Raw genomic sequence first — 10,601 nt, 5'->3', positions numbered from 1 at the left:
AATAGTGAACCCCTTCCTTAAGGAGTTGATGATGAATCCAGCTCATCATGCTGCTCCTTTTGCCCTCTTCTGCCTCAGGGCCTTTGCATATGTTGTTTATTCTGCCCAAAAGCCCAGCTGCCTCCATCCATCCCCACGTCTTGTGAATTCATCTTTCAGGTCTCAAATCCATCCTCTCTTCCCTGCTCTCTATATTCTGTCATCAGGGAGAATCCCTGATGTTTTATGGAGTCTATGCTTTGTACAATTTTGAAGTCGACTTTTCAGAAAAGGAATAAAAATCATGAATGTGAAATTAGATACCCACATGATTAGGCGCCCTCCCCCGCCCCGGGGTGTTGGAAAGGGCCCGGGCAAGTGAAGGTCTAGGGCTTCAGTTTCATTAACTTGATGGTGAACCTGGGCCTCTGGCTACAGGGCACGCTGTGTGTTGGCCTTCAGAACTCTCATCCTGGTCTGTAATCAGATGTTTGGTCATGGGAATATTTGATTCCCCTCCGCCTTCCCACCAGACTGTAAGCTTCACGAGAGGAGAGACAGTCTATTTTATTCATCATTATATTCCTAGTGTCGTCTAGTGATTGGTACATGAGAAGTGCACAAAAAATGATTCAAATAAATGAACCCTGAATTTTGAATCACAAAAATTATAATCACAAGACTTCTAGCTTCCACTCCTTGAGTCTCCACTTGCCAGGCTGTGGATGTCAGTACGGAGGGCACAGGACATGCTGAAGCCTCAGCCTGTAAACACACGGGAGAGAAGGCCACTCTGGAGACTGGAGTTGGGGGTGCCTCTGAGTCAAGGGCGTGGCTTCTAATTCCCACCATCAGTAGCACTGTGTCCCCCAGAATAAACACAACTTCCTGAGTGGTGGGAACGCCTCTCAAACTAGTCCTTTGTAAGAGGGTAGTATTCTAAAGCTGCTGTCTGCTCAATTGCCCTGTTGAGAAATGCAGGAACCCCTCCTCACGTACATACCCCCACCCCCAGCCATATCCTTAAACCAGTGGGTCTCAACCAGGGTGACTATTTTGTGCCCCAGGGGGCATTTGGCAAGGTCCAGGGGGCATTTTTGTTGTTATATTTAGAGGTGGTGGTGGGTACTCCTAGCACCTAATGGAGAGAGGCTGGGGATGCTGTTCAGCATCCTAATTGCACAGGGAAACCTCTCACAGGAAAGGATGATCTGGCCCAGAATGTCAATATCACTCAAGTTGAGAAACCCTGCTTCAAACCCATAGGATCCCTCACTACCCCCTTTTTCTGGACACTACAGCTGTGTTCTTTCTATACTCCATATAGAACAGTGGGAAAATGTTGCTCAGAGGGTAAGGTGGAAGATATTCACCAGAGTAAACGTGATGCAGTCATATATTTCAATCATATAGTCAGTCTATTGAAAGTAAAGCTAATATTTATTGTAACAGGTACTGTTCTAGGCCCGTACATTGAATGGCTTGGGAATTTTATTAAATTGCAGATTCTGAGTCAGTAGGTCTGGGGTGGAGCCTGAGAGTCTGCATTTCTGTCCAGCTCCCGGGGGTCGAAAACACTGCATCCCGCGACCGTGTTTGGGACAGCAAATTTCTTGGCACTTCGGATACATCAGCAAACAAAACAGAGACCCTCTGCCCTTGGAGAATTTCCAGTGTGGCCGGAAGTGAATTGGACCCAAAGAAGGGTGGGCAGGCTGAAGGAGGGCATTCAGAGTCTCAGGTGATCAGAGCTAGAAGCGAATTGAGAGACTATCTAGTCAAACCGCCGCATTTCAGAGTTTGAGAAACCGACTCGCAGTAGGGAAGGGAGCTGGTCCAAATCACACAGCTTGCTGTGGACAAGGCTGTTTGATTCCTATTCCCCTGCATTATCAAGGTTCTTAGAGACCCCTTGGGGTGCAGAGCGCAGTCAGGGTGGGGAATGGCTAGCAGCATTAGAGGTTGCAGGGGTGGGGGCCTAGGGACCCCCAGTACTCTAGCCCCAGGAAATCCTGATTGCCTACTTTACTCCTGGCTATCAGGGCACCCACAGGAACGCTGGGATATGTTTGGGGAGATAGTCGATTCTTCTGGCTGGCCCTCTGTTTTTCTGCATGACTACATCTGCAGCAAGGACGTACCAGGGTAAAAGTACGGAGAAGTACATTCTGAATGCATCCGGTCATTTGGTGAGCAGGTGTAGAGAGTAAACTCAAACAGAATTAGGCCAATTAAAACCTCTTCTTGAGGAGGAGTGGAATGACAAATCCTGAACACATGTGAAGCTCCTCTTCTCATCCTTTAGGGCCCACCTGAACAGAGCCCTCTACCCAGAGCTTCAGATTAGAGCACTCTTTGCAGGGTGTTGAAAAGCAGCTGCTTCCTCCACTGCTAGTACCTGGAAATAGAAACTTAAATTCCTGTCAGTTGGATTGGAACAGTAGCCAGTTTCACGGGGTAGCTAAAAAGAAGAGCAACAACTATACATCAGGCATTAAAAATATAACAAAAGGAGAAAAAAGAGACCTTTCATTAGTATTTTTTGATGTCAATTTATTATTTATCCCTTTGCCAATATTCAAACAGGCAGGCGGTCATAAAACATTCAAAAAGATCCTCTAAAACAGCCAAGGCATCTGTTTTACCTCAGTTCCTTTTTAGAAACCTGGAAATCAGGAGCCCTGGCATTTATAAAAGAAGTGGTGTTAAAGATATCTGCCATATCAAAAATACTGTTTGAGGGTCACTCCTTAGAAAGATTTTAGTTTAAAATCTTTCTTTTAAGTCTGCCAGCTTAGGCAGGCAGACGGTGGTTCTTGAGGGAAGATTCGATGTAAATCGGCAAAGAGTGGCTTCCAAATTTCTGACTCCTCAATTAGTATGATTTTGTTGGAACAAGGCGTTGACAAAGCCCACTGTTTGGTAATTAGCGTCCTGTCAAGTCTCTCTAATCAAGACCAGCATGCTGCACCTGGTCCTAGTTAGAAAACGCGTGTGGGCAGTTCTGATCTGACCCTCAGGGGCCCTGCCTGGTGCAGAACTGCCTTCAGTGCGCATGCCCGAGTCACCGGTTACCGAATAAGGAGGCCTCTGCAGCGACAGGTTCTGAGAGCTGTCGTCCAGTTCTAGTGACCTGCCACGCCCTTTTAACTGCTTTGAGATGCAGGCACTTGCTCCTTCTCCCAAAAGAAGCTATCTCTTCCTGGGACAGAAGACTCCTCTGAAATAAACTCATTGCCTAAAAAAAAAAAAAGCCTAAGACCTTAACTGCCCTTTCGTCAGGAGGAGCTCTGTGGCGGAGTGGCTGGCTCTCCCTAGTCTGTCTTTCCTTCATTCCTCTGGGTGCTGCTGTCTTTCCAGGAACTGTCCCTGGTGTAGAGGTTGTGGTCCTTGATGTAGCTGATGACAGCGTCTGGGAGCAGGTACTTCACGCTGTGCCCCTGGCTCAGGGCCCGCCTGATGTAGGTGGAGCTGAGCTCATTCTGCACGGGCTCCCTGGCCAGGTGAATGTTGTGCCGGTACCTGTGCAGGATGGGCGAGCCCGAGATGTATTCCTTTGGGTTGTGACCTGTCCGGCTCACACACACCACGCCAAACTTCTCCACTATCTCCTGGATGTGCGCGTCTTTCCAGAGGTTGGGGGTCTGGAAGGTCTTCAGGACATCTGCCCCGCAGAGGAGCTTCAGCTCGGGCACAGCTGGAAAAACAAGGGTGGAGCCCGACAAGGTTACAGAAGGGTCACGGCCAGTAAAGATAACATCATATTCCTTTTGAAAATTGCACAAGATGCTTTTCTTGGAATGTACTGGGAACTCAATGTCTGTGTGTTCATGACTGCAAAAGAAAAAGCATGTAAGTGAATCTGAAGCTACTTCAGGGACATACAGTGGTAAGTAATAATTTAATCAGGAAATCTTTTGTTTAATATTGGCGAAGTGCCAAGAAACACACAATAGCTTGGGTTTTTTGGTTTGTTTTTCTCCAGTATTATACCAAAGTCTGTCTGCGGTGGCTGGACCCCTGGCAGAGTGGTCCAAAGGCGGCTGTGAACCCCGTCTTCTGATAGAAGGTAAAGTTGTAAAATCCCTAGTACCAGCAAGCTGTGGGCCTCAGGCAAGTCACCGCCTTTCTCACAATCTATTTCAGCCCTAACACCTGGTTCTTCTATAAGTAAAATCTCAGCATAAAGGTTCTTTGGATAATCAACAGCTAGTGACCTTTTCATCCGTTTTCTTTTCTTTTTTTTTTTTTTAAAGATTTTATTTATTTATTTATTTGACAGAGAGAGACACAGCGAGAGAGGGGACACAAGCAGGGGAAGTGGGAGAGGGAGAAGCAGGCTTCCCGCGGAGCAGGGAGCCCGACATGGGGCTCGATCTCAGGACCCTGAGATCATGACCTGAGCCGAAGGCAGACGCTTAACGACTGAGCCACCCAGGCGCCCTTCATCCGTTTTCAATATAACAAAGCTCTAGAACAACTGATCAATGTGGATAATCCTTTGGCATTTGTTCTAACAGAATGATGGTTGTGATGATAAAAGGATGCCTAACGTTTACTGGGTGCTCAGTGTGAGCAACATCGCTATGCACTTTATGGGTTTAATCTCATTTGATCCTCAGAACAATTTCATGAGGTAGGCGTTACTGTTGTGCGGGGTCTGCGGAGCGGTGTGCGGAGCGGGAAATCTGCCTAAGGTCACTGTCTAGGAGGAGGAGGCAGGATTCAAGCCGGCCAGCCAGCCACCGGGTGGGGCATTTGTAACTGCTGGGCTCTGCCGCCTCCTGCTGGCGGGGAATTGTATATGCATCAGAGCCCAGAAGCCCTTCCTGGATTTTCCTGGCACTCTTCAAGGTCCTGTCCCTTTGGAATGGGCTAATCTGGAAAGGAGAAAAAGCAAATCCATGCTAGAAGCAGCCACTAGGATCTCTGGTCCTTCTGGAAACCGAGTCTAGCTCCAGTAAATGGCAAAGGCTGTGTTCCTACAGCGCTGGCAGCTCTCAGTCACCTTGAAACCTCAGCTGGGAGGGGTTTCAGGGATAACCAGCTGCTGGGGAAAGAGCTGATGTAAATGGTCAGTGGAGGCTCCTCTTCTGTGGAAACTTGGAAGGAATCTGGACATGGATCAGAGAGATTAGTTTATAAAGGAGCACCAGACCGGCTGTGGAATGGAAAGTGAGAAACTGGAGGGGTCATGGGGAGGTCTGAATTCAGCCTCAGTCTGGCATGGGCTGCTGTGGGCTGATCCATCCTTCTCTGGGCCTCAGTTTCCCCATCCATGAAACAGTGGGCACTGGACTTGTTTACTGATTTTTGAAGCAGCAGATAAAATTACAGAAACAGACTTTTCAAACACTCTAGCAGCATAATATTGGTATAATGAAATGATATCCAAACATTGATGCATGTATCATGAATTGTCCATGGTTAAGAACTAGGACTTTAAAGCCAGACACCTTAGATTCAAATCCTGGCTCTGCCATTCAACAGCTGTGTGACCTCAACTTTAAAATGAACATATTAACAGTACTTATCTCCTAGGATTATTTTATAATTGAATGAGCTTATAAGTATAAAGTACTTAGATCAGTGCTCGGAACAGAGTAAGTGTGATAGGTGTTAACTACCATCCATCCATCCATCCACCCATCCACTAACCCATTCATTGACACATCTATTCAACACTTAGGGAGTATTTTTAAAGTCAATAAAACTGCGTTTAAAAATTATTTAATAACTCACACTTTTCACTACTTTGGGCTGGTCCCATTGCTCACAATGTACGTGGATTTGGACTATTTTGCATCTGTAAGGTTCTACTCCAGTATCTTATTTATTCAACCATTGTAATATAGCAGGAAACCAGCTTTTGACCTTTTAAACTAATGGATGATTTTTATATGCTCTTCCTATGGGGGAGGTTAAACAATGGGCATTTAATTATAGGGTCTCCTGAGGCCTGGAGCACACCCTCCTCCCATTCCCATGGTCAAAGAACAGAAGATACCCTCTTCCTCTCCCAGTGGATTTTTGTGCAGGCAGTTTCCACACAATGGCTTCAATATTAGACACTGTTTGATTTATTAACAGTGACAGGAATATAATTCACCGTGAGCTCTTGCCTACAGGGGACAAGTGCTCACACCTTCCCATCCCTCAAATCAAAGGCATGTCTGTGGGGTAATGACTTCTGGCAACACATGCCTTAGACTCCCACTCTGGGCAGTCCTCAGAGACCATTACATATCTCTTTCAAATCCATTCACATCACTGCTACAAACTCTTCACACTGGGTACTGACTGTCCAAGTACGTAAGTCTGAGGTGTTGAATAAAGGCTGCCGATTTGATTCGTCTTAACCACGATGTAGTGACATACATCCGATATCCGTGGGCATTTTGGGGGACAGTGTGCTTTCTTGGAATAGCCACAGGCTTTAAAAGCAGAGATTTACATGGAAAGTGAGGGAAGTGCCACCGGGACTTTTTTCTTTGGATGTCCAGTTACCCTAACTCTTTATATCAAGAACACCCAGCCCTGTGGTCAGTCAGCCCTGGGTTCCAGTTTCAGAGCTGCTGGAAGCCTGGCAGGGTTCTAGCAGCCGGGCTGGCTTTCTCTGCTATAAAATGGGGATGACCTCCTGTGGAAGTTCTGGAAATTGAGTGACAGACTGAATGCAATGTGAATTTGTGGCCATGAAGACACACTCAGGAGTGTGAGACTTCTGGGTGAACAGGACACCAGAGCTGAAGCCAGGTATTAAAGGGCGGCCCCCAATTTAACCAGACAAGGCTACCGTGGAACAGATCAGTGCAAGATGGAATCAGTGGGGGGGGGGGGGGGGCTGTGCTTGCTCTGGTTGTGTGGAAAGGGAATCCTCGGAAGGCTGCTGAGCCGTGCTCAGCCTCATCAGCTAAGGGCAGGGACCACCTGCACAAAAGACACACACCGTCGGGCTGTTAGAGGACCGACCGAGGCATCATCCATCCCAAAGTGTCACACCCAAGCAGCCCGGAACTGGGCTGTCTGCATGACTGGGTCAGTCCAAGGAGGACCGCAAATCACAGGAGTGATGGGCAAAGCCGGGCTCTGACTGCCAGAACATGCTGAGCTCAGCCCGTAATCTGCAGTCCCAGAGGAGACGAGCGCGCAATGAAATACACAGCACACAAAAAGGTCCTTTACAAATACGTCACTGTAACGTACGAGCCACCTGGTCAGAAGCCAGATTTATGCTGAGGAAGAACTCCACCTGCCTCTTAATTGCTCTAGTGTTGTTATTTTTTTCTCTGATTACAAACGTGAAATCTGTGTCAATTATAAAATGTATGGAAAATACATATTTAAGGTAGAAAACAATTCTGCTTTCTACAAAAACTCAATATTTTCATGTATTTTGTTTTCTCTTGATTTAGACATGCAAATAGATGTGCAAGTATATTTACATTTTTTTTAATATACTTGACATTATATACACAAGATCATATCCTGATTTTCTTCTACTTACCTCGTAAGGCTTTCTCCAAAAACCTTTTGTCTCAATTATTCATACTATGTATACAGAATAATTTACTTAAACATTCCCTTATACTTAAACATGGAGGTTGCTTTTATTTTCTGCTTAAAAACTGCTGTGATAAGCATCTTTCTACATAAATCTTTGTCCCAATTTCTAATTATTCCCACAGTCTGATTCCTAGAAGGGAAATATATCAAGCAAAGGACATGAGCATTTTTAAAGCCCCTAATGTATTTTGGTAAATTGAAAAGCCCACTTTTCATTCAACATAAACTATTTTAACAGCTACTTTAGGAGAGAACAAGATGAGCAGGACTCAGGGTCTGAATAGCAAGAAAGGGGATAAAGAACAAACTCCCAACATTATAGGGCCAAGCAGAGTAGCCCCTAGAAAGATAAATTTGAAAAGAATGTGGGTGAGCTTTGGCCAAGGGAGGGGAAGAGCCCATCTCCGTGAAAGTAGCTGGTACTAGTTTCACAGGAAGATGGGTCCAACGTGGGCCTAAGAGGACAGATAGGTTTTCAAAAGGGGAGTCAAAGGGAAGGGGGAGGAGGGACATCTAGGCAGAGCTGAGGCAGGGATTCTGGAAGCAGGTGCAGAGAGGGGAAGTATGAGAGGCTGGAAGCCTCTGTGTGGCATCCCTCCCACATCACTAGAGGCTCCCTGCCTGTCACTGGAAGCTCCAGCATTCCCCAGCAGCAAGGAATGCCCAGCACCTATGCTGTTTCCTGCCTTTGTGCCTTGCCCAGCTGCCCCTCTGCCCAGAAATTGCCCTAATCCCAGATAAGGTACTCTGATCCTATGAGTCTTGGTACTAGTGTCTCCTCCTCCAGGCAGCCTTCCTAATCCATGCCTGGACTCCCCACCATTCACAGCCTGTCTCTAGCCTTAGGTCGGGGGCTGGGGGGGGTGGGGGCAGGCTATCTTTGTTTTCCGCCTGAGTCCAGAGCCCGGCCTGGGGAGGTGATCATCGGTGTCTCTTAACTCTGTAGGAGTAGTTGCTGAGCCAGAGATGCTCCAGAAAGAAGGCAGAGGCTGAGAATGAACGCGGCCTGTGCTCATGACTGGGAGACGGGGGAAGAGAGGCAGACAGACCAGAGGAATACAGTGAACATTGTAAAGCTGATTATATAGGAGATGCTGTAACTCCTCCTTTCTTAGATTCCTACTCTAGTGCAGCCCCCGCAACTGGCTAGAAAGCAAATCCCAGCGTGCCTGTTAAATATCCAGATTCCCAGGCCCCATTCCCACTTAGAAGGTGTGGGGTGTTGCCTGGGAATTATTATACACCTTACAGGTGATTCTGCCATGAGTGATCCTTTGATCAGCATTTGGGGACTGCTGCATGAAACCTTTAGGGCCTGGTGGCATTTTCGAGTTCTTTTAGAAGAGCGTCTGTGTTCTGAGGGGGTGGGAGACTGTGTTCTAGGGGGCACCAATATGTGTTGAAAAGGGTCCCATGATTAAAAAGTGATAATGGCCACAAGCTAGTTCCCTTTCTTGGAGAGTCACAATGCACATGATCATAGTAAAGGCCCTGAAAAGTCCTGCAGGAAAGGAACCATTTTAGGTTGGTTTACCTGTGACATTCCTGAGCCCTTCTGATCTGGAACTGGTATCCCATCACCCACAGTTGGGAGACCGGCAGTAGGAAACCCCACAGATGGGCCTGCTGGATTTCAGCCAGGCGGGACCAGTGATTCTCAGACCATGTCACATCCTGCCCTTGCATCACCAGGGGCTCCTGTTTATTGGCATGAGGGGCCTATGCACTTGACCCCTAGTACCAGGGCTGCCATTAGAGAGGGAAGATACTTCGAAGCCACAACTTATAAGATTCTACCAATACCAGGAGTTGACAACAGGGTAGAAACCCAGGGTTACAAATTGAAAGGACATTCCATATGGAATGAAATTCCCCTAAAAAGAGGTTTCTGTTTGAGGGTCAGAGTGGCATATTTGTACTCAGAAAGGCTCAGGCTTTTAAAAGAACCCAGCGTCACTCACTGGTTTATCCTTGTGTAGTCCTGACTGTAATCCCCGTCACAAGCACAAGTCACAAGGGTAGGTAAACCCCTTTGGAGCAGAAAATCCTAAATTAGCAACCCGATTTACAAGGGATGGTGGCGGATTGTTGAATTTGACCTTTCAACCTGGGAAGTGCCACCACCCCCAGGCAGGCCTCAGAATCCTTATCCGTGCTTGGGAGTGGGTCCGGTGAATCCTTGACCTTTCCCCCTCCCAGGGACAAGAGGGTCCGCACCCACCTGTGGGGGCCACGGAGCGAGCCCTGCCGTGGTCCTGGCCTTCCGTCTGGGGCAGAGATCTGAGCAGTTCACTGTGATGATGCCTGCATTGCAAACACACGGGCTCAGGGTGTGTCCGTCCCCCCAAAGCCACCCGGGGGTCTCAGTTTTCAACTCTCCACCTGCTTTTGTCCGTTTTAGGTAGGTAGCTTGTTCCACAAATGTTTGTGGGGGGCCTACTATGTGCTGGGGGCTGGGATGGAAAGCGGATGCGATAGGGTCCTCTCGGCCATCCACTGCCTTCTGTGAGCCCGGGTGGAAGGGGGAAATGAGCATAGTTTTACTTTTTTAACATTTGTCTTTTAATACCTCACTTAAAAAAAAGTTGAGTAGAGATTAAGGACATGGGCTATGAGAATCAGACAGACCTGAGTTCAAAATAAAACCTTTCTTTTGTAAAGCCAGGATAACGCCTACCTTAGGTGAGTGAGCTACTACACAGTGCGTGGCCCACAGCTCGCTAGTATTTCAGGACTCCACGGGGTGCGAACCAAGAGTCTGGCTTGGAGCCAGGCTGCCTGGGCTGAATCCTGGCTCCCCCACAGGCCAGCTGGGTGACCCCGGGGTGGGGGGGAGGGGGGCAGTCAACAGGTCTCTGTGCAGATGGTTCAGCACCTGCGTCATGAGGAATAGTGATCGTGCGTGCCTCTCAGAGTGGTCACGAGGACTGAAGGAGTTTGTATGCAAAGTGCACTGAACAGTGGGCAGGACGGAGCAAGTCTCATTTGGTGTTAGCATTTCAGATCTGGTTAGACTTACACCATCTCCGCCTAGCTCTTTTAGCAATCGGTGTGCA

General features: G+C 47.6%; 1 protein-coding gene across 4 annotated transcripts in view; it reads right to left on the bottom strand.

Moving 5' to 3' along the window:
- Positions 1-2,063: 2,063 nt before the first annotated feature.
- NMNAT3 (nicotinamide nucleotide adenylyltransferase 3) overlaps positions 2,064-10,601 on the bottom strand; it is a 113,859-nt gene continuing 105,321 nt past the window's right edge. For 3 of the 4 annotated variants that reach the window (XM_032408594.1, XM_032408593.1, XM_032408595.1), the window contains 2 exons: positions 9,767-9,849; positions 2,064-3,676 (listed from right to left, as the gene is read on the bottom strand). In XM_032408594.1, the coding sequence (XP_032264485.1) occupies positions 3,294-3,676; positions 9,767-9,849 (466 nt within the window). In that variant the 3' untranslated portion in view covers positions 2,064-3,293. The remainder of the gene's footprint in view (positions 3,677-9,766; positions 9,850-10,601) is intronic. The other variant, XM_032408596.1, reaches the window with a different exon arrangement.

This window comes from Phoca vitulina, unplaced genomic scaffold (assembly GCF_004348235.1).
Source record: "Phoca vitulina isolate PV1807 unplaced genomic scaffold, GSC_HSeal_1.0 scaffold10, whole genome shotgun sequence".
In the NCBI taxonomy this organism is placed as follows: Eukaryota; Metazoa; Chordata; class Mammalia; order Carnivora; family Phocidae; genus Phoca; species Phoca vitulina.
Note: the sequence above shows the minus strand (reverse complement) of the source record. Positions and strands in the feature narration are given on the sequence as shown.